This window comes from Staurois parvus, unplaced genomic scaffold (assembly GCF_062004578.1).
Source record: "Staurois parvus isolate SC_StPar_1 unplaced genomic scaffold, SC_StPar_1.0 ptg000458l, whole genome shotgun sequence".
NCBI lineage: Eukaryota > Metazoa > Chordata > Amphibia > Anura > Ranidae > Staurois > Staurois parvus.
In genome coordinates, this window is record NW_028318254.1 from 2,059,726 (window position 1) to 2,084,509 (window position 24,784).

General features: G+C 43.3%; 1 protein-coding gene and 1 pseudogene across 5 annotated transcripts in view; both read right to left on the reverse strand.

Annotated features, from left to right (window-relative positions):
• The window catches only part of LOC149452862 (protein turtle homolog B-like), an 85,048-nt gene that overhangs the window by 41,050 nt on the left and 19,214 nt on the right, over nucleotides 1–24,784 (reverse strand). For all 5 annotated transcript variants that reach the window (XR_016314823.1, XM_089688896.1, XM_089688895.1 and 2 more), the window contains exons 2-11: nucleotides 23,879–24,076; nucleotides 12,068–12,214; nucleotides 9,743–9,894; nucleotides 9,365–9,482; nucleotides 9,103–9,244; nucleotides 8,414–8,559; nucleotides 8,043–8,185; nucleotides 3,787–3,927; nucleotides 3,033–3,149; nucleotides 1,225–1,375 (exon numbers count right to left, since the gene is read on the reverse strand). Coding sequence is in view for 4 of the 5 variants with exons in the window: in XM_089688896.1 (XP_089545022.1) it covers nucleotides 1,225–1,375; nucleotides 3,033–3,149; nucleotides 3,787–3,927; nucleotides 8,043–8,185; nucleotides 8,414–8,559; nucleotides 9,103–9,244; nucleotides 9,365–9,482; nucleotides 9,743–9,894; nucleotides 12,068–12,214; nucleotides 23,879–24,076 (1,455 nt within the window). In the remaining variant the exon portion in view is untranslated. The remainder of the gene's footprint in view (nucleotides 1–1,224; nucleotides 1,376–3,032; nucleotides 3,150–3,786; nucleotides 3,928–8,042; nucleotides 8,186–8,413; nucleotides 8,560–9,102; nucleotides 9,245–9,364; nucleotides 9,483–9,742; nucleotides 9,895–12,067; nucleotides 12,215–23,878; nucleotides 24,077–24,784) is intronic.
• On the reverse strand, nucleotides 16,319–19,079 carry LOC149452863 (uncharacterized; annotated as a pseudogene).

The window sequence follows — 24,784 nt, forward strand, 5'->3', positions numbered from 1 at the left end:
TACTACCCATGCCTCATAACATCTGCTCTACTACCCATGCCTCATAACATCTTCTATACTACCCATGCCTCATAACATCTTCTATACTACCCATGCCTCATAACATCTTCTATACTACCCATGCCTCATAACATCTACTATACTACCCATGCCTCATAACATCTACTATACTACCCATGCCTCATAACATCTGCTCTACTACCCATGCCTCATAACATCTTCTATACTACCCATGCCTCATAACATCTACTATACTACCCATGCCTCATAACATCTGCTCTACTACCCATGCCTCATAACATCTTCTATACTACCCATGCCTCATAACATCTGCTCTACTACCCATGCCTCATAACATCTGCTCTACTACCCATGCCTCATAACATCTGCTCTACTATCCATGCCTCATAACATCTGCTATACTACCCATGCCTCCTAACATCTGCTATACTACCCATGCCTCATAACATCTGCTATACTACCCATGCCTCATAACATCTGCTATACTACCCATGCCTGATGACCTCTCATAACCCACTTGTGCCTTGTGACATCTTACCCATTTCATTTCTGGTGACACCCTACCCACGTCTAGAGACATGTAAAAACGTGTCTGCATCTAATGACATCTCACCTGTGTCTGCTGACATTTGATATTTGATCTGTGTCTGATGACATTTGACATCCTCCACCTGGGTTTGGTGACAACACACTATAATGTTGTTGACACCCGACTTGCTTTTGGTGACCTGTGACATGCCACCTGTGTCTAGTGACATCTAAATTCCCACCTGTGTCTGGGGACATCTGATGTCCTACCCCTCACCAAGGTCTGGTTCCATACCACCTGTGCATGGTGTTGTTTGATTTCCCATTTGTGTCTTGTAACTTAGTTGTTTCTATCGGCACCCTACTCATTTCTAAAGAGCTCTAATATTTTGCCCACATTAGGTGACATCTGTGGTCCTGCTCATGTTTGGTGACATCCCAAAGTTGTCTGGTGACATCTGACGTCTCACTCGTGTATGGTGACATTTGGTGGTCACATGACACCTCACCTATCACCTGGTACATTTTAATATCTACAGTGGCTCTGATTTCCACAACAATTTGTTGAAGTGAAGCCATGTTCTGTGAACAGAACCCAGCAGCTATATAATAAGAATCTCTTATTCTTCTTCTCATATAAATCAATGTGCACGCCACTAGTTTATCTTGACTTACCAATAACAGTGAGGTGTGCACTGGCAGTGATACTCGTCACAACATTGCTAGCAACACATTCCCATTCTCCATGATCTTCCTTGCTGAGTGACCGAAACTGCAGGGAGCCACTAGGCAGCACGCTGTGCTTACTGGATGAAGGTCTTCCCACCTACAGAACAGACAAATTGAAACCACAATATGGAACACAGAGGATACTACAGCCCCAAGTCATGATGTATGTTGCAATCCTCAGACACACAGTATATTGTAAACCTACCAGCGACACAGGGTTTGCCACAACCCAGGGACATAGTATAGCGCAACTACTGAACACAGAGTACAGCACAACCCTGGGATGCAAACCACAGCACCATCTCAAGACACAGTGTACAGCACAATTCTAAGACCAGTGTATAGCACAACTTCCAGATAAAAAGGCATATTTCAAATCCAATACTAATTACAATAACAAAGACCAGCATGCCTTGCCTTCCTATTAGGTCTATCCTGAGACTTTCTAGAAAACTGATTTGCACTGAACTACTAGAACATATAAATATGAATTTATCATTTTTACAACTCAGTGTGGACTTCTGTGTGAATGAAAATCACAGGAGGAGCCAAAAGTGCTTCGCAACATTAAAAAAAAAAAAAAAAAAGCAGTCTTCCCCTTCATTTGTGGACAATTATCCAAGAAGAATGAACTTAAAAGAGCAATGTACAAACTCTGAAGAAAAACAGAACCTGGACTGCAAGACCCCCTTCACCCTACCGAGCATTAAATGAGGAGCGCCACCCTGTGAGGAATGTGAATTCCATCAGGAGAGGAGCACAGTAAACATCTTGTGGCTATACAATGGAGGGTGAGTGGTTTGTTATGCATCTTCTAATGATATCTGGGTCACACAATGCTGCATATAAGGCAGCTCTGTCACCGTTCCAGTTTATGGAATTCCCACTACTTATCTCAGGGGAAGGAACGCAGAAGAGGTGTGGCTCACAGTGTGCTGGTAAATGCAGAGGAATGGGGAAAGCAGATACATAAAATGATAGCAACAATGTAGAAGGATTTCGTTAACACACTTCTATCTGCGCTTTACAGTCCTATTAACTCCAGAAACAAGAAGTGAAGAATTGTCTGAAATGACGTTATCACTGAAGATGCACATAGCTCAGCAAAGATCTGCGTGAAATCTGATGGCCTCAAATTCTGCCCTTGACCTTTATATCTGAAGTCAGCACCGAATCAGCTAGCTAATAAACAAGCTTGTGTATGTCCTAAATATGGGTAGCCATCTTTCACTGTCACATCTGAACTTATGTTCCACCCCATCTGCCACACAACTACTACTCCTCCTTCACATGCATATGTAATTTGCTTCCAAAATGATAGCCCAATAATATCTTCCCAGACCATGCCAAAGAACAATACTCCTTTCAAGAACAGAACTTCACATATCCAGACGGCTTCACAGAATAATTCTCTGCCTACTCTGATGCCTCTCCACAACAATGCTCCATCTACCCATATCCCGCTCCAGAACAATGCTCTGTCTACCGAGACCATACTCAAAAGCAATGATCAATCTACTCTGTCTCTGCTCCACAACAATGTTCCACCTGTCCAGACCCTGGTCCAGCTTTGCCTATCCAAAACCCTCCCCAGAACAATGAACTGCCTGCTCACAGCCTTCTCCAGAAGGATGCTCCTCCTGCCAAGACCCTGCACCAGAAAGATGCACCACCTGCCCAGACCCTTCTCCAAAATAATGCTCCTCTTACCAAAGACCCACCTCTTGCAGAGCAGTGTCTGTTAGCTTACATACCTTTCTCCATGTGATAGTCGGGAAGGGGTCTCCAGCAGCAGCACAAGGAATCAGCAGCTCCCTTCCAGCCTCCTGTCTATACTCCCAGCCAGGCAGCACCGTGAAATAGGGCGGGTCCTAGCAGTATGAAAAATGCGGTGAACAGAATATGAGACAATACATCAGAAAGATACCGTAAATAAAATTAGAAAAACACAGGAGTTTATATAAGGAAAACCGGCAAAAAAAGTACAACCATAACCATAAGACTTCAACAGGCTGAGGGGTTAACTGGACAAGTTCATTTCTAAGTGGAGATTTGTAAGTAAAAAAAAAAAAAAAACACGGAGTGACTGGGTGTAGCCACTGGAAAGCACTAATACATAATTGATGTCTCAAAGATTCGGATAATGGTGAGGAGACCGGGATATTACACATTAGGAAGGCAGACATTTGCTGCTTCTCTCCATTCCAGGAATCTCTCTAATGGAAAACAATCTGCTGCATTTTATCTCTCAACAATCACAAAGCTTTTTATAAATTTCCCGCCCACCCAGAATTCACAAATACAATCTGCAATCAGGGCCCTAATAGGCCCATAATGGGGCCCTCTCTCCATATATGTGCTAAATGATTAGGCAGAAGGTGACCTCTTTGACTACACCTGCATGCAAACATAAAAATCAGAACTCTGTGGATACTGCCAATCAAACTACAAAAATCTGTTTTACACCCTAAACTTACACAAGTGAGATCACCTACCTACTCTACTTACCTTCAGCAGCAGCCGTGCAGGAGGGGACTGGCCCATGGTCCCCAGTGCATTGTAAGGCACACAGGTGTAAGTGCCCAGCAACTCCTCTGTCGCCTCCTCGATGTGAATAGATCCATCATCCAAGATTTTCCAACCTGACAGCTGAAAACATTAGGAGAAAAAAAAAAAAAAAAAGGAGTAGAAACATGTCATTCTTCAAGATAAATAGTCTTAGGCATCGCAACTCTGCACAAAGATGTGCACAAAGCAAAAAGAGAAAATGGCAGCTGCTCAGTTGCTTTATAACCAATGACAAGGGACTACTCCCCGTATTCCAATACCGGAGGGGCTAATTGAAACTACTTTTAATACTGTGAAACATTGCTCTTGAAAGCTTCTGGATTTTTTTCAGGTTCTCCTACCCTTCCTAAAGGGTATACCCAAACACTTGCTGACAAACATACTTCAGAATTGACAGACTTTTGTATTCCTTGCTTTATTGGCTATAAATTGGTGAAAGAGTGACAGGGTATACGATACCCAAAACAGCAGCAAAAATCCCTCCACAAAACAGACTTTTCAAAGAGTTCTTTAGGCCCAGATCGGTTAGTATCATTCTGATCTCTGCCACAGGTCAGCTTTGGGCCTCTGCCACAAGAAAGTGTAGATTCAGTAGACCCAAACAGCTAGCTAACTTTCAGTTTGTTGAGTCTTTGCCACAGGTCTGCTTAGGACATTAGACCCAGACAGGTAGCTAGGAAAACAAAGCCCTCTCTTAACTTTGGCTTCCTTCTCCAAGAGGCATAGGGAGCAATGACTGAGCCTCTCTGGAGCTACACCCTCCCCAGGCAATAACTTAGGAGTGGACCCCGCTACACTCATATCCTTACCAGGCAAAGCCTGGAAGGATTCTTCCAGAAGATCCCTCCAGATGTTTTCCTTTTCCACACCCCACATTACTGGATTGAATCGCTCAGTGATTGACCAGGGTGAAATAAATATTCATAACTCAATACACTGTATCTCATCACACTTTCTACAGGAGAACTCTTAACATCAGCAGACAGAAACAATGCCCTTGGCTTGGGAGAAACCTAAAGAACCCAAAATAACATAAATAGGCTGAATACAGCCCAGTTGCAAACATTATATTTTGATAGGGACACTTCAACTTACGGCAGGATCCTACATATGTAATAAAATTGGCACACTAATCTGTGAGAGCACCTTAGGGCTAAATATAGCAAAGAGTAAAGTAGGAGCCACTTACCTGCAGGTAACAACACAAAATGTGGTAAAATTCAACCTGCAGTTTAAAGAGGTGAAAACTCCTTGTATTTATTGCAGTGTCACAGTACAAACATAGCATACTGGAGGTTCATCTGTCTTCCCCCTCCTCATGTGAAAAGGACAATCACATATATTTGCAATGTATGCAGCTGACGGGGATGGCATAACCACCTGGTAAGCTACTCACTATTCATTGCTATGCAAGTCCCAATGTTGGAACTCTTAGATTGTGACAGAACTATGCTGTACAGAGAAACCTTGGAACAGTTTGCAGCTTCTATACGTGCAAACTTATGCAACAGAGATATTTTCACCCAGAGCCCCTGTGAGGAATACTACCAGCAATATCATGAGTATTGAGGTTGGCTCTTCCAGGTGTGCCATGGGATAGTATACATCATATGGGACCTGGGTGCCCATACACCATTTTCATTTCCCCTCTACACCTCTTCTCCACCAAAGTTAAATATGTAATCTTAATTACCCCAAATGCACATCTTTCAACAACCAACATAAAGTGCAAAAAATAAATAAAAATTACAGTACAATAAATTAAAATGAAATAAAATAAATAAATCAACTTAGTGTCCAAAAAGTGTCCCTTCTATATACAACAAGTCCAAAAGACTTTTTCTTCACTTCAATCACTTCTCCTTGTGATATTTTATATGAAATTTCCAATACGATAATCCAGTGGAACAAACCTCAAAAAAAAATATAAATCGCAAATAGTGTATTATCTTATAACAAAAATGTATTTGTGCACTATGTGTCATGCACACTCCAACACAAAGTGTTTAAGCAGTGAAGAAAAAAAAAATAAAAATGTATCTATAATCTATAAATATGCTCTAAATGTGCACCAAAAATATATCTCGAAACATATACCAAGTGCATCTATATAATGTGACAGTGAACTCAGCACACTGCAACCAATACTCAAAAAATGTGAATCAAATCAACCAGTGTAAAGGTGACCACTCCAAACTGGTGCTGCAAATGAACAATTACCCTATGGAGGTAATAATCCGCTTTCTGGAATAGTAGATAGCTGCACATCCAATTTTCTCATACTTCCATTACACGTATACCCATGTCCTTTTGGTATGTCTCCATATCCCTCATAAGGTGAAATAGGCAGTTAGAGACTGAGTAATAAAAGGTACAACACTTTTATTACATCCACTTACATAAAAAAAATCCAGCTTTCAGCTTGTTTTGCACATGGACAGGCACTTTCCTGGAGAAAATCGCATTTTCCCTAATCAAAGATGGCCGCACACCTACTTCCGGTCTAGCGTGATTGCGTCATACGTCACGTGTCCCGACGCGTTTCGTCACTTCCTGGACACGTCATATAAAATATCACAAGGAGAAGTGATTGAAGTGAAGAAAAAGTCTTTTGGACTTGTTGTATATAGAAGGACACTTTTTGGACACGAAGTTGATTTATTTATTTTATTTCATTTTAATTTATTGTACTGTAATTTTTATTTATTTATTTTTTGCACTTTATGTTGGTTGTTGAAAGATGTGCATTTGGGGTAATTAAGATTACATATTTAACTTTGGTGGAGAAGAGGTGTAGAGGGGAAATGAAAAGAACTCTTTGCTGATTATATCACTTTCAAGGGTGAAAGTAGTTGATCTTTTCTGGGTAGGGCATTGTTTAATTTTTGAGGGTGTTCGTATTATTCACATACACCATTTTGCCAAAAGTATTGGGGCACCCCCTCCAAATCATTGGATTCAGGTATTTCAATCACCTCCATGGACACAGGTGTATAAAATCAAGCCCCTAGGCATGCAGACTGCTTCTACAAACATTTGTTAAAGAATGGGTCGCTCTCAGGAGCTCAGCAAATTCAAGCGTGGTACCATGATAGGTTGCCACCTGTGCAATAATCCAAATGTGAAATGTCCTTGCTACTAAATATTCCACGGTCAACTTTTAGTGGTATTAAAACAAAGTGGAAGCAACTGGGAAAAACAGCAGCTCAGCCACGAAGTGGTAGGCCACGTAAAATGACAGAGCGGGGTCAGCATACGATGAAGCGCACAGTGTGCAGAAGTTGCTAAGTGTCTGTAGAGTCAATAGCTAAAGCCCTCCAAACTTCGGGTGACCTTCAGATTAGCATAACAACAGTGCATTGAGAGCTTCATGGAATGGGTTTCCATGGCCGAGCAGCTGCATCCAAACCTTACATCACCAAGTGCAATGCAAAGCATCAGATACAGTGGTGTAAAGCACGTCGCCACTGGCCTCTAGAGCAGTAAAGACATGTTCTCTGGAGTGACCAATCACACTTCCCTGTTTGGCAATCCGATGGACTCTTAAGGTGTCAGCACACCGAGATATTTTGGACAATTTCATGCTCCCAACTTTGGGAATAGTTTGGGGATAGCCCCTTCCTGTTCCAACATGACTGGGCACCAGTGCACAAAGCAAGGTCCATAAAAGACATGGATGAGCGAGTTTGGGGTGGAGAAACTTGACTGGCCTGCACAGAGTCCTGACCTCAACCAGATAAAACACCTTTGGGATGAATTAGAGTAGAGACTGCGATCCATGCCTTCTCGTCCGACATCAGTGCCTGTCCTCACAAATGTGCTTCTGGAAGAATGGTCAAACCTTCCCATAGACACACTCCTAAACCTTGTGGACAACCTTCCCAGAAGAGATGAAGCTGTTATAGCTGCAAAGGGTGGGCCAACTCAATATTGAACCCTATGGACCAAGGCTGAGATACCATTAAAGTTCATATGTGTGTAAAGGCAGGCTGAAATAGATAGGTTGAGTCTTTTGAATCACAAAGGTAAAAAGTGCGCTCCCTCTCCCACCCACTCTCTGGATGACCGAACCTCCACTTCCCTTCGCTGACCAACCACCAAATCACCCACCAGTCTCGATCACATAGAACACCTGACCAAAGTGGTGGAGAATGACAAAATGAATGAGTGATTCTGCCACAATACCCATCACCAACCTTATCCATCTTCAGGGGTCGGCCATCTTTATTCCACTTCACATGGGTGACAGGCGGCACAGCGTCCACAGGGCAGCGGATTTGACCATGAATACCGACCGGAACATAGATGACAGGTGGCATGTTGACTACTCGTGCAGGATCTGTTAAGACGAAAGATCAATTACACAAGAGGCAAAACACTTTAATATTGAACTTATTACATGCTCTGCCAACTAGACATGACTAATGTATTACATTTTTGGCAGCTATCTGGAAACCGAAGGAACCCAAAGAGGATCTCGGATGAGGACAGTGACTTCCCCTTTAAGGTTGTGTGTGTTGATTTAAAAAACCCCTGTCCCTATATGATATCCTCCAGCCAGACTCACACTGGATGGTGAGGTATGCTGATGCTGATGGAGAGCGTCCAAGGCTGTTGCTAGGCACACAGGTATACTTCCCAGCATCCTCTGGTTTGACCCGGAATATGATGAGCGTTCCATCGATGAGGATACGAACCCTCAGCTTCAGGTCACTGCCACAAGAGAGAAAATGCAACGCTTGTTAGAATTGCAATGTCTGATGAGGCTACCATTCAGCTTTTCTACATCGCACAACTCACACCTCAACAACTGTTGATTAACCGTCCAGTGAGAAAATTTATAAGAAAAATATAAATCTATAATTTTTTCCCTCTCTCCCATCTTCATCTCTAGTTAAATCAGGAGCTGAATGGTGTTTTAAAAGCTTCAAGAGGGTTGCTTGAAGCTTGCCCAAACTTCTGCGAAAGCTTCATTAAAGTTTGCTGTTCACACTACTCCCATACATGCTGAAGCCCATGTGAACTACACCATACAATCTAACAGACAGATCCCTACAGAAGCAAGTACATTCTAATGGAACCAATACATACAGATACAATCTAATGGAGAAACCCATTAACACACACCTACACACATATTGATGGATGGACACAAAAACAAACACACACAAACACACACACACCTTCAATCTGACAGGTAAATCCCTACACACAGACAATCATCTGACAGGGAAAAAGGTTATCAGGCCAACTTACTTTTTAAAGAAGACATTCTCATCCTGCCAGTACCAGGTATAGGTGAGGTTTCCTGGATACGCTTCAGCCTGGCATGTGAACAGGGCATCCTGGGAAATGTTAACGGTGATGTTCTCAGGAGGGGAAACAATGAAAGGCGACCCTGGGGACAGAAGAAACATTACCTCAGCTGCCCAAAACAGGCCATGTTGTCACCTGGAGGCCAAGCAGCGAGGGCACACCCCGGGGACATGGCAGCCTGGAGCAGATGAGACGCCGTTACCTTGTACTAGAAGCCGCGTACTGTGAACTGCTTCTCCCTGAATACTGGTAGCGCGGCAAGTGTATGAGCCCCGGTCTTCACGCCCAATCGAAGAAATGGTCAGACTGCCATCGTTCACCTGCAGAAAGCAAGCACATGTCAACAACACCCACACTTCAACCAATGACACTCACTGCTTATATCCTATATGGCGTAGGACCCACAGCAACCCCAAACTTTTACCTACTCCAATCCTGGTCTATCACTAAAATATCTGCCTATGAAGAAAATTCATGTTTTGCCCTTCTTCTACACAAATTAAAACCTAAATACTGGCTATTCTGCATGAAATCACGTTACCCGTAAGGGGGGGGGGGGGGATTGTGACTTGTTACCCACCTGATATTTTGGGGTTCCCCCGAGGAACTCGCCCTCTCGCAGCCATGTGACGGTTGGCTTTGGATTCCCAAAAGCAGTGCAAGTTAGAGTGATGCTACTTCCTTCCTTCACTTCCAGGTACTGTGGAGGGGTCTCAGTGAAGGTTGGAGGAGCTATTAAAAGATAGAAATGGGGGGAATAAGACTACAAGCAATCAGAGATATACAATTAGACAACCAGGAATCAGAGATATACAGTATGATGAACAGAGATATACCATAAGATAGGCATAAATCATAGAAATACAATATGACAATCAGGGATCAGAGATATACAGTATGATGAACAGAGATACCATAAGATAGGCATAAATCACACAGAGACAATATGACAATCAGGGATACAAAGACAATAGGGCAACCAGGAATCAGAGATATACATGTTGACAGTGGGGGGTCATAGATACACTATTACTGCAAGGGACCAGGGCTATATAATAAAGAAAGCCAGGGATCAGGGCTATATAATAAAAAAAGCCAGGGATCAGGGCTATATAATAAAGAAAGCCAGGGATCAGGGCTATATAATAAAGAAAGCCAGGGATCAGGGCTATATAATAAGACAGCCAGGGATCAGGGCTATATAATAAAGAAAGCCAGGAATCAGGGCTATATAATAAAGAAAGCCAGGGATCAGGGCTATATAATAAGACAGCCAGGGATCAGGGCTATATAATAAAGAAAGCCAGGGATCAGGACTATATAATAAAGAAAGCCAGGGATCAGGACTATATAATAAAGAAAGCCAGGGATCAGGGCTATATAATAAAGAAAGCCAGGGATCAGGACTATATAATAAGACAACCAGGGATCAGGGCTATATAATAATATTTTCAAAAATTCAAGAAAACGGACACGATTTTAAACATCCTGTGGATAAGGAAAGGAGAAAGTTGGTAACAGATACAGCTCACTTGGAGGAAAAGTGGTTACCATTAGCAACACTGTTTCACTGGGATAGTCCCCAAAGCACAAATGACCCTCCTAGAGATAGGTGGTCATTGGATGATGGCGAGTGTCAGTCCATGTGGGGAACTATTCTGAGCACAGGTTGTATTGTAAACGGAGTTCACAATTAAGAAATTGACAGTAGAATATCAGCACTCTGCACCATTTTTTCCCCTTATTGGGACTGAATCTATTTAATTCTGTTTATTTTGTTATACAATTCATGCTGATTTTTGCACTTATGCGTGGTCCATATGGTTATTTATCTACATTATAAGACAGCCAGGGATCAGGAATTTACAGTATGACAACCAGGAATCCAAAACATACAATATGACAGCGAGGGATCACCGACTGCATACCCACACAGATGGCAGCAGGGAGATCTGTACAATAAGCTCAGTACACATTCTCCAACCAAACCCCCTAAAAAGCTGAAGATAAAAGTTCTGAATGTCTGAACAGTGAGCGAATTTTGGCAGAAGAAAACATAAATGTGCAATTACTGTAATTATGGCATGGTATATCACATAGAAGAAATACATGAAAAAGATAGAACTGTGAGGGGACACAAATGTATCACCTGAGGTACAAAATATTCACCCTAAATCTAGCCGATTTAACTTTTATATGGGGGTTCCATACAGGGAAGGTGGCTGAATAAAAGGCTCATCTGCCAAGTCCATCTCTCTTCAACTTCAGAATAAAATAAATAACCACCTTTGGGGTAACTGGGGTCAAATCTGCCACACAGGGCCAACTCCTTCCGGATCAATCCTCTGAGGAAAAAATACTCCCAAATTATAACAATTCAGAACCAGAAGAGTAATATTCTGTGCACAACACATCACTATAATTGTGTCTTAGAAATACATCCTCCGTCTATTCAGTACAATAAGTAAACAGGCTGGAACACTTGGCAATAACTTGGATGCTGAAAGAAAGAAAAGTGTGATATTTTTTCTGTGCCCACAACAGGTCTTGGAACACTACTGAAAGTTCCCCTAGAAGAGCGTTCTTATAGAGACTTACCTTGGAGCACACCTGTAGGCAGTCAGATTCTATAAGAAGAGTGTGGGAACAGAGAGCTGATCCAAAATGGATGTATCTGGTCAACATGCCACCAAGCTACGGTTCTCCATCCCAAACTTAAAATATTCATAAAGCAAACACTAAATTCAGTTGTAGAGCTAAGAGTTGCAGCGTGTCCTGACACTGGTCAGGTATTGCCTATACCAGGCAGAGGAGGCAATGTGAATATAATGAGCACCAAGAACACACCTTATCATATGTTCTGATCATTCTTCATCCTCTGGCATTGCCCATACACCATACTCACCGTTCACTGTCAGATGAACCCAGCTGCCGTTGTGAAATGTGTCGTATTGCTGCTCCAGCATCAGCACTTTGCACTCGTACCAGCCCTGATCTTGTGAGCGAGCCTGGTCAATGCGCAGCGATGCTTTGTCATGGAGGGTGGCACGGCCTAAAAAGATAGCAAAACGATCAGTAAAATTCAGACAATATATTACCATGGCCATTGTTTAGGATTCTTGTAATGGATGGCTTTTTCATGATAAAAAGGTGGAGCTTTTATAAAAAATATATTGTTGTCATATTGTGACAAGTCAGGAGAGTATTCATCCAGACCTATAATGTCACGGACACCTCCACTTTATTGATGAGAAGAAAACAAGGACAGCAACTGCTATTGGGAGAATATAATGGCCTATGGTGGAGGAAACTAATAATTGCAACAAGTCCAGATTTGTTGGCACAGTTGAAGCTTTTAGAAGGAGCTCCTCTCCTTCAATTTCCAAGGGTATATACTATGGAGCTTATGACTCATAATTCCTTCTCACTCCTCCAAAATGTAGAACTCACGTCTCTTCACATTTTTTTTATTGCAGAAACCCTATGTCACTCTCTTAGCTATATGTTAATCTAAGCTTGTAAACACTTCACATTGTGCAGCATTTACAAAGCACTTACTGAGCTTTGATCAGATTTTTTGTGGCTCAGGAAACATCCTTCAGTTCTAGCCTGGAATGGAAGCTCTGCCTGCAGCTTTATACAAACCATTATTAGGCTTCAGGGAGAATTCAACAAGCTATGGGACACCACTGGGCTCTGTAAACACTAAATGATTAGTAAATGTCTACTTGAGCTTGCTAAATGCTTGGTTAAAGCTACAGCCAGCTTTGTCATCTTATGTTGCTATACTTTTGGGGGGGGGGGGGGGGGATTTACTAAAACTGGAAAGTGCAAAATCTGGTGCAGCTCTGCATAGAAACCAATCAGCTTGTTTTTTTGTTAAAGCTTAACTGAACAAGCTGCAGTTACAAGCTGATTGGTTAACATGCACAGCGGCATCAGATTCTGAGTGCTCCAGTTTTAGTAAATCCCCCCCTTTGTGTGTCCAGTTTGGGAAGTGCCCACACATCACAGTAAATCAAACTGAACAGCAAAACGTGTAAAAAAAAAACCTGGTAAACCCAGTAAATGAGCAGTCAGTTTGTGTACATATTCTCAGCTCTAATTTAGAGCCGGACCCTCAAACCAAAAACTATTACAATAAAAAGAAATGGTATACAGAATCAAAGTGATAAATCTGCACTTAAAAAAAACAAAAAACGTTGTTTCATTGCTATTAAAAGTAGAAATTTGCAAAGGTCTTGATCTCTTCACAAAAAAAAAAAAACAAAAAAAAAAAAAACTATATTATTGCTAATATTGAGACATCATTGTTTATACACCTCAAATCTCCTCATTCAGGTAGTTCAGTCAGTAACAACTGTTCTATAATAAATAAATAAAATAAATAAAAATAAACCATGTAAAATCCATGTAATATGACTGGACAAACTTTCAAAAGCCTCTTCCCAGCAGAAGTGATAGCAGCAGTATCACCTATGAAGGCAGGTACACAGACATAGGGCTCGGTGAATGGAGAACTGTTCAACACACTTAAGATGACATTTATTTTCTGCCTAACATTTTGCCTTCCCTGGTCCCTTTCTACCCTCATCAACATGTTAATGACATTTTAAATAAAACATGTTTTCATTAAATACTTTATTTCAGACCTAGTGGGGTAATAAATGGGTCCCTGTGCTTCTCAATGCAATGCAGGCAGATCATAGCTGGTGGGAGGGGCCGGCAGAGTGCTGTACACAGCTTCCTGAAATCATCACAGCACCCTGCTTCCAGGAGCCACCAGCTCTGATACAGGCAGTGGACTTGCTCTTGGAAGGAGTTATGCAGATATCAGAATACCTTGATGGTGCTGTGCATTGTACATTAGGCACCCCCCCCCCCTCATTTTCTTAAATCTATTTGCACTCAAGCTTGATATGACCTACTGTATTGAGATATAGATCAGTATACAGGTGTGACAGCTCATGGATACTGTTTACACTCATAAGCTGTGCATTGTATATCTAAAGGGGAATTTTTATATGAGATTCAACTTTTTTCTTTTATGACATGGTCACTGTGCAACCTGACCTTTATGTCACATTATACTATCATACTTGACCCTCCTTTTGTATTGTAACTCCACAATAACCACTTGATATCTGCAGGGTTTTACAACCTTCATGACCAGGGCATTTGTGCTATTGCCAGTTAAAGCAACTGCACAATCATACAACACTGTCCACAAATTAAATTTATATCATGTTTTTTCACACAAATAGAGCTTTCTTGTGGTGGTATTTTATCACCACTGGGTTTTTATTTTTTTATTATGTAAACAGAAAAAGACGAAAGATTTTTTTTGGAAAAAATCCTTAGTTAGACTTACCAGTGATGGTATTTCTAGAAGCCTTTCAGGACAGCACCTGGAGGGAGTGCAGCTCCACCCTCAACACAGGAAACACAGCCTCTTCCACCATGCCCTCAGTTATAACCGAGTAACCTCTGACAAACTGGAAAACAGAAAGCGAAAAAACGGATACCATGCCAACCACAGAATTACGGACATAGTAAAAAAAGGGAGGGTTAGAGACTGCTGTCCTGAAAGGCTCCTAGAAATACCGTCACCGGTAAGTCCAACTAAGGATTTCTCCCCTCACCTTTCAGGACAACACCTGGAGAGGATAACCGAGTAACTTACCTCTAGAGTGGGACCACCACTTGCAGGCCCTTCCTGCCGAAAGACTGGGCTATAATGGCGTATAAATGTGGAAAAAATGGATCAAGTAGCCGCTTTGCAAATCTGTCCTGGAGATGCACCAGCCTTTTCAGCCCAAGAGGCCACCACCGATCTTGTGGAGTGTGCTGCAACCCCCTCCAGATTAACTTTGTCTAATGCCCCATAGGGTTCTTTGATGGCCTGTTTGAGTCATCTGCCCAGAGTACTTTTGGAGACTGTCTCCTCTTTGCGGTTTCCCATAAAGAGTATGAATAAGAAGTTCGACTTTCTAAACCCCTTGGACACTTCCAAAAATCTCAACAGACATCTTCTCAAGTATGAATCGCCTCTTCCCCTGGATTAGCTGGAGCTGTACAGAAGGTAGGCAATACTATTTCCTGCTTACGATGAAAGGATGAGGAGATTTTCGGAAGAAAGCCCGGATCCGTTCTAAGGACCACTCGGTCCGAAAAAATAACTAAAAAAGGTTCGGAAATCGACAGCGCCTGGATCTCACTAATCCTTCGAGCTGACATAATGGCAATTAGAAAAATGGTTTTTAGAACTAAATTTTGCACCGACACTTCCTCTAGGGGGCTCAAACTGTTTCTTTGTGAGGCCCTGTAAAACTAAAGACAAATCCCATTTTGGAAAAAAAAAAAAAACTTTAACTGAAGCTGGCCTGGTCCTGGCCAAAGCTTTAAAAAAAATCTAATAGTTAGCACCTCCTGGGATAACTTTTTCTCCCGGAATGCAGATATTGAGATTTAAGGGTGCTTGCAGCTAGGCCCTTCTCCATTCCTTCATGGAGAAATTCCAGGACTGACATGACTCTGTTCACCTGGAAACCCTTCTCTGAACACCAGGAATTATACTTTCTCCATACTTTCAGATATATTGCTTTAGTCACTTTCCTGCTTGAGACTAAGGTGGCAATAAGCTTATCTGATAGCCCCTTTCTTCTTAGGAGTTCTTCAAGAACCAAGCTGTTAGGTTGAATCGCTCCAAACAGGTCGACCTGAGTAACACCCCAGGCTTCTGAGATCAGCTGGAACACATCCTGATTCAATCCCCACTTGGACTCTACTACTTTTCTTCTGCTCAAGAAATCCGCCAGCTGATTCTGCGAGCCCTTTAAGTGAATGGCCGAGAGGGAGGCCAAATTCTTTTCTTCTCAAGACAGGACCTCTAGTGCCAACTCCAGGAGTTCCCTGCTCCTTGTGCCCCCTTGTCTTGAAATGTAAGCTACCACTGTTATATTGTCCGATAGGACCTGAATGTGCTGCTCTTTTGCTGACTGTTGAAAGGAAAGAAGACCCAGCCGGATGGCTTTCAATCCCCTCCAGTTTGAGGACTTCCTGGCCTCCACTTTGGACCACGGGCCCTGTGCTGACTGATCTCTGAAGTGGGCTCCCCACCCCCATGCACTCGTGTCTGTCGTTAGATGTTTGGACTTTGGAAATTACCATAGCAGGCCCTTCCCTAAATATGTTGGATCTCGCCACCACCAAAGCGCCCTCTTCACTTTTGGAGCGATCCTTATAGGCATGTCCAGAGGATCTGGATATGTCCACTTATGCAGGATGCCCCCCTGGGAGGGGACGGGAATGGAATCTGGCCCACTGAATTGCTGGGATGGTGGCAGTAAGCAGTCCCAAAACGGACATGGCCACTCTGACTGACATCGACAGGTTGCACTGAACCTGCCTAAGGCCCAACTGGATCCTATTTTCTCCTCCGAAAGGAGTATCCTCTGTTGAATGGAATCTATGATATATCCCAGGAACCTTATTCTATGGGCTGGAATCAAGTTGGACTTTTCCAGGTTTAACAGCCATCCTAAGCTTCTCAGATGAGCCTGAGTGGTCTGAAGATCTAACAGCACCTGTGTCCTGGTTTCTGCAAACACGAGTAGGTCGTCTAAGTATGGCACCACCGAAATCCCTCTCAACCTCAGAGGATCTAGTGCTTCTGCCACGACCTTGGTGAACAACATTGGAGAAGATGACAGGCCGAAGTAAAGCACTGCAGGTGCCAGATGGACAATCCCAGATTGACCACCAAACGTAGGAACTGCATCCCGCAGATTGATAGTCGCCATAAAGCAACAAGGGATAGCAGCTTCCTCACTGAAAAAAATTGTAACTGTGCGGAAGTGCTTGTACTGAATGGATAAGTTCAGTAACTTCAGATTCAAGATTAGACGGAACTTCCCTGAAGGCTTTTGGACTAAGAGGATGTGCAAGTACAACCCTCAGCCTTCTTGTTCCCTTCTCACCTGAATGATGATCTCCTGCTGCATCAGCTCCTTCAAAAAGGGACGTCATTGATGAGGCCATCTCATGACTCCTTGAGGGACTGGACACACAAAAATCTGGATGGTGGGGTGTGGGAGAACTCCAGGCCATACCCCTGGGTCACAATATTTCTGACAAAGGCACTTGATGTTGTTTCTTCCCACAGTGAGGAGAAGGTCCAAAGCCTCCCTCCCACCGGAAGAGAGATGTCATTGGTTCTTGGATGGCCTCTTTGGGGGTCTGAAGAGTACCTCCTTCCTTTACCCCTTATTCTCTGGAAACTCCAATTTCTTTTCTGGGCCTGTTCCTTATGTTTTTGAGTTTGTGAAAAAAGATAAAAATTCTGACTGGTTGCTTACTTTTCCACAGGAAAGCTTTTTTCTTATCTGCTGTTCTATCCAGCACCGATTCCACATCTGGGCCAAAGAGCAGGTTCCACGAAAGGGGGATTCCGCATAACTTCACTTTAGAAGCCGAGTCTCCCGATCAGGTCTTGAGCCAGATGGCTCTCCTTGCCGAGTTGACCAATGCTGAAGACCTGGCTGTCATTCTGATAGATTCTGCCGATGCGTCAGCCATATACTTCACAGCTTTTAGAAAGAATTACTCCAAAAGCTCCCTCCTGGAGTTCCCTGCCTTGACATGATCACTCAGCTGTTCTAACCCACACTCCAAATTTCTCGCCACTACCATGGAGGCCATAGCCGGCTCGAGGTTGGTCAGGGAAGAGTCCCACGCTTTAAGGAGTGAGTCTGCCCTCTTATCTATTGCATCCTTCAGAATGTCCATATCCTCAAAAGCCAAGTCAGTGCATCTTGAAACTTGCGAAAATGCCACATCCAACCTCTGTTTCTTATTCCACACCAGGGACTCGTCTTCCTCGAAGGGAAACCTTCTTAGAGATTTGGAAAAGAAAGGACCCCTTTCTGGATCCTTCCATTCCTTCTTTACTGAGTCTGAGAATACCTGATGGACCAGGAAGACTATGTTTAGCTTGTCTCAGGCCCTTGTACATTTTATCGTGGACTGACAGGTGGACATTCTCCTCTTGGATTTCCAGCGTCATATATATTGCTTTCAGCAGGTCGTTCACCTCTGCCAACGATAGTTTGTATCTGGACGAGCTTGCAACCTGCTCCTCACCGTCCTCTTCCTCCAAATCTCTGAGGAATGGAAGGACGCTCTCTCTGTCCCTTCGAGTCGCCGATTTCCTTTTGGCCTGAAAAGGACGGCCATGGACTGGACAAGGTGCTATGTTTGCAAAGCAGGGTGAAGTGTCAGTTTATCCAACAAGGATTGGACTGACCCCAGAGTCTCCGACAATCCCTTCTTGACAGAAGCAAACATGTGACTGCATTGCTGCAAAGATTCTTCTTTTACTAAATCTGCCACACATACTTTACAAAGCGGTTTTGGCCATGACTCTCTCAGGGGATTCCTACAAGACGGACACTTCCTTTTAACTGGTGTGACCCCCTTTGTCTTGACCATAGCCTTGACCTAAAAAATTGGAAAGGAGCAGGACAACAGAAAAAACCCAGATCAGACTCCCATCCAGCCGGATCCTCCTCAGCCCACCCTCCTAACCCACTGTGCGAAGGTACGAGAGAGAAGAGAGGGGGAGACTTAGCTCACACTACCCCCAAGTCATCCCCCTGAGCCATGCAGCAGAGCAGTCACCTCTGTGCCACAGCAGCAGGCTTCCCAGGGAAGGCAACAAAGAACATACCAGAAGAAAAATCGAAGGAGCCCCACTGTAAGGATAGAAGCCACCACTGTACTCCCCTTACCTGGACTAGGCTGGTGCATGATGCGCTTGCTTCTGCCGCCACTGCTGGACCCTCTGTCTCCTCCATCCTACAGAGAGCGCAGCTTACCGAGACCTGTGGTCCTTTAAAGTTCCCGCCGGTCTCCAGCATCCTGGTGACCTGGAAGCACCTGCCGACTTGCCTCCTCCCCTTGCATTGCAGCGGCTGGAACCAATGCCGTCATGCCCCCGCTGTGCGATGTTCCCCGCCGGTTGGACCAGCCAGGACCTCCAGAAGCTGCCTGTAGGCTTCCCATGGCCCGGAAACCCGGGAGACCCGCTCCCTGCGAGAGGAAAAAGTGTGGCAGGACTCCCCGGCTGGTCACCGCTCCCCTGAGCAGAAAAGGACCCCCCCAACCAGAGGAAGGAGCTGGGCTGGTCCTCATGATCCATCTGGGAGGTAAAAGACCAACGCACTCCAAACGCTGAAGAGAGCACAGCCTCCTCATAACCCAGGTTCCTTCGGCGCTTCCACCATGGCAGAGGAAACACCATAACTGAAGGCATGTGGAAGACGCAGACTTTTAAGTTGCAGTGTTTCCTGTGTTATGGGTGGAGCTGCACTCTCTCCAGGTGCTGTCCTGAAAGGCGAGGGGAGAAAATATCTACTTTCTGTTATAAAACATATTTAATCCCCATTTCAGTCTTTATCCTCTGAATCTGAGGGCGACATTATCTTGGCGGGTGATTCAAACTTGGCTTTAGATCATACGTTAGATACATCTCATGCTGTTGAATTTAAATCCCTTTCTAAGCAAAATCACAAATTTGCACAATTATTATATCTCTATTTATTTGTCGATGTCTGGAGGGAGGCCAATCCCACTTCTAGAGACTCACTCATTTCTCTATGGCTCATAATCATTCTCGTATTCACCATGTTTTCCTCCTCTCGGAACAGTTATCTAAAATTACCACTGGCTAAATTTGCACCTACACCCTGGTCAGACCATGACCCTGTGGTGCTGACATTTTCCAATTTGATGGGTAAACTGGCCGAACCACACTGGAGTTTAAATGAGTTGCTTCTTAGTAAGGAGTCTTATTGCTTGGACATTGTTGATCATCTAAACTCCTACCTTGTAATTAATAAGGCAGAGGATACTATGCCTGCTGTTAACTGGGCAGCTCATAAGTCCTCCGTCAGAGGCTTTTTTATCCAACTGTCCTCCAGACTTAAAGAATATGAAGCCTTAGTCACCCAACACAAAACTACCCCAAATCCTGACCTGTTACACAAACTCATTCCTAAACACTCAGTTGGCGCTCCCTAAAATTAGGCTTTCGGGGGTCATATTTTGCAGGATCCTCAGAAGATTCTCCAGGAATTCCACAATTTCCATGCTAAACTCTATAGTCAGCCTCAGACTGCTGGTCCTTCAATTCAATACTTTTTGGGGACTCTGCCTCTTCCGTTTCTCACTGATGCCCATAGAGAGCTCATGGAACAGCCTATTACTTGTGAAGAGCTCCACAAGGTCATTAAGATCCTGTCATCACATAAATCGCCTGGTCCCAATGGTCTCCCTAATAAATATTATAAAAAATTTTCTGAACGTCTTCCCCATATGGCCCTTTATTTTAACTCTTTAAGAGATGGTGGTGTGGTTCCTCTAGGTGAGAAGAAGGCATAGATTAGTGTAATTCCCAAACCTAATAAATATTCTACTGATGTTCTTAATTATCACCCAATTTCGTTAATTGTGACTTGAAAATTCATAGGAGACTTTTGGCCCTGCGTCTTAAATCTTTTCTTGTGCAGTATATTCAAAAGGATTAGTCAGGCTTCACAACTGGACAGCAAACTTTAGATGAGATCGCTGGTCTATCACCTTGATCTCTGCTGTATGTTCTAAGTGGGATGCTCCTCTTTCAGGGAAATTGTGCTCTTTTCATTCGAACCTCCACAAGGGTTTTGACAGCCTGATTTGGGAATATTTATTTGCCACCCTTGAAGGCATTTGTGTTTGGTTTCACATTTCTTGAACACTTTATACGATACTCCTTCAGCTCAAGTTTCCATTAGAGGCTATAGATCCTCATTGTGCCCCATCTGACATGGCACAAGACAGGGCTGTCCGCTCTCTCCATTGCTTTTTGTATTGGCAATTGAACCTTTAGCTATGGTGATTTGCTCCCACCCCTACATCCATGGTATCTGTTGTGGGCAACAGGAACACAAATGTATTTTATTTGCGGATGGCATTCTTATGTATATTACTGCCCCTCAGGTCACTACCTAATTTGCCATCTCTTCTAAGCCAATTTTCCCAACTCTTTGGGCTTTCTTAAATTCTCAAAAAAACGACAGCTCTTAACGTTTCATTACCCTCTTCTATGGAGCAGACTCTCCGGAACACTTAACTTTCACACACCATTCCTTGCCATATTTAACGATTCAATTAACTGCTTCTATCGAGACTATCAGGCTAATTACGCCCCCCCCTCCTTTTTTAAAAACTTTAACAATCTTTGCCATTGGGCGGACTACTCGTTATCTTGGTTTGGCAGAATCAACTATTAAAATGACATTCCTACCCTGACTGTTGTACTATTTTAGAACCTTACCGATAGCAGTTCCGAGAGGTGATTTACAGAGTTTACAGGCCGAGGTCCTCCACCTTATTTGGGGTAATAGAAAACCTTGGATGAACAAACTGACATTATATGCCTCAAAGCCACAAGGTGAGATTGGCCTTCCTAATCTACAAGCTTATTTCCAAGCTGTACAAATTGCTGAATTGGCCTACACCTCTGCCAGGGAGCCTACACCCCTTTGGGTTTCTGTTAAAGGTTTTTTCCTGTCATCCTATTGCCATCGGCTCCTTGTTATGGCTTCCTAACCGGTTACACCCTCCTATATTGTGTCACACATTAGCATGTTAATTGACCGCCCGGGATAGAGTACGCCACCATAAATCTTTATCATCTCTGCATACACCATTGGCTCCTGTTTTTTGCAATCCTGAGTTTGTGCCTGACTGGTACCTACCCCATTTCAATGGTGGATCAACAAAAAGTGTTGTTGCAGATAGGAGACTCTCTCAATGGTGATAGAATATATTCTTTGCAGCACTTTAAAGACAAGCTACAGATACCCTCCAATCAGATTGTCTCTTTTATCCGATACAAACTCAATTTATTAGATGGTCCTCTTTGCCTTTGCATTGTCTAAAATACCAATTAACACATTAATAGAAGCAAATTATAAAACATTGCTACATTGATATTTAGTCCCTACTTGGGTTGCCAAAATGCACTCATCCTCATCACCTACTTGCTTCCGGCATTGCAGCCAGATGGAAACTATGTACCACATCTGGTGGCAGTTCCCGGTAGTCACCAGTGTTTTTTTCCAAATATTTAACTTTATCTACTCAGTGATGGGAGTGAATATTTGCAGAGCCTCGGAGACAGTCCTTTTTCACAAATTCCTGACGACATTTCCAGAAAGTCACATAAATTGATAAACTATACATTGTTGGCAACAAGAATTACCATTGCTAAATATTGGAAGCAGTTGGCAATTCCACTTGACTATGTCAAGAATAAGCTTAACTGGATCATGGTTAATGACAGACTCACCTGTATTCTTCACAATAATACTAAAACGTTTGATAATACCTGGGATCCATGGATTCAATATATTTCAGTCCCTTAGCGAGTCCTGGACTGACCCTCCTTCTTGCTTTATTCTACTGTCCTTATTTCTTAATTCTTCTGTTAAGTACAATTGATTATACCTTTGATTGTTCTAAGATGTTCTCAATGCCTTAGATGGCTGTGACTCGGCTTGTAGTCTCAGACAAGTGTTGTTTCCCTCTACCTCAAGTCCACCACCTTTTCCCTCCCCGTTCCATATCCCACCACTGTGTTGGTCCTTTATATTTTGATGTATTACTAATTTGGACTTTGCTGACTGGGTTTGTTATGTCCCCAATCTCTTGTGCTCCGGACTCCTGTTACCCTTTTCTATCAATGGGAACCTCTTTTATTTTGTTTAGGATGGTTTATATGAACATGTTTAAATGCTGCAATTTGTGTCTACTGGCAGGGACTAAACTCGGCCTTAAATGTTTCCTAACAAACCCATGCTCCATTTTCTTTTTTTTTTTTTTTTTAGAGACTACTTACTGTGATATGACTACTGTTCAAATGTTATTGTTATAGACGCTATACTGGTAATGGCGGTAATCAGCCACTTATAGTGGGACTGCGATAGTGGAGGGCTTGCTCCCGTACACCATCAATAGTGACCACTGATAATACTGTACACTGTACTAATGACACTGACTGGGAGTGGGTTAACATCAAAGGGCAATCAAGGGGTTAACTGTGAACCTAACAATGTGTAATGTGTCCTGCTTTTACTTTACTATCGGACTGTTTCTTCTCCCTGAAAAGCAGGGAGAAAAAACAGCCTGATTGCTGTTCACAGTACACAAAGTTCTGTGTTCTTGTAAACACAGAACTCTGTGTGTGATTGGACACAGCTGATCAGCTGCCAAGCTCGTGCTGTGTCCAATCACAGCACGGGTCAGCAGGGGGCGCACGGACGTGCGTCCCAAACCCAGAGGAAAGCCAACCACGTACATGTATGTGATTGCGACTCTACCTGCCACCCACTCGTAATGTTCTTTATTGTGAGCGGTCAAGCAGGTAGTTAAAATTCAATAAAAATACAGTAAAAAAAAAAAAAAAAAAAAAAAAAAAGGCCTTGATGTTCACCAGGAGGAGTGGGTATTCATAGGCAGACTGCATTTGCATGTAGATAGTCCTAGGTATCGCCCACATGTGATGCTGTGCCTCCATGAAGGGAAAGTCAGGGTTCAAAATTAAATGAGAATGTGACACTGATTCAGTAAATGTAACAAGTTTTAAAAAGGTTGTAACAGTCTAGCAAACAGTTACCTGCATATTCTGGGTCCACGTGAGGAGGATAGAAGCCAAACTTGATGAAGATGGGAATGGGAACACCAAACTTAAACCACTCTACAACATAGGGCGGAGGCTGCGCTGTGAGCGGATGGACCACGTTGCACCTCAGGATGACGCTCTCTCCAGCACGTGCGGTCACAAACTGTGGCTCCTCCCGCGAGCCCCCTGCTCCTGCAACACAACACATTTCTGGATTCAAAAATTCTAGAAGTGAAGAGCCTTCCAAATGTAGTTCAGACCTCCATAGAGGAGAAATCATCATATGCAAGAGCCCAACACGTACAACAACACGCTCACCTGTCATATGGACTAGGGGCCTCATACAAGACCTCCGTACTTACCCATCCCCAATCCCCCCCACCTATCACCACTATGGATAATGTCATGGGGTCCACAATACACAAGTATTACTAACTCAGAACAGATATCCAATTACCCCTCCTCCAGGTGCCTTCATATGGGACAGACATGGACACTCACAATAGACAAATATGGGCCTTCCCAGGATACAAGCCCAGGACATTCTAGTGAGAAAATAGGGGCCCCATAGGAGACAGACATAGGTCTTCAAAGGGTGAGGTACAAAACATCAGGGGGGGACATACATAGGCCCTCCAAGAGGACAGATATGGTACTTTGCAGGGGACAGACATGGCCCATTACAGGGGAAGTACTGTATGTATCACAATGGGAACAGATATGGTACCTTTGAAAAGGGACAGATCAAATCTTTCTAGGAGGCAAACATGAGCCTTAACAGAGGAGAGACATGGGCCCTCAAAAGGGGACAGCCACGAGCCTTCACTGGGAGAAGACCCATGGGCCCTCACAAGGGGCAGATATGAGCCTTCACTGGGTAAAGACATGGGCCCTCAAAAG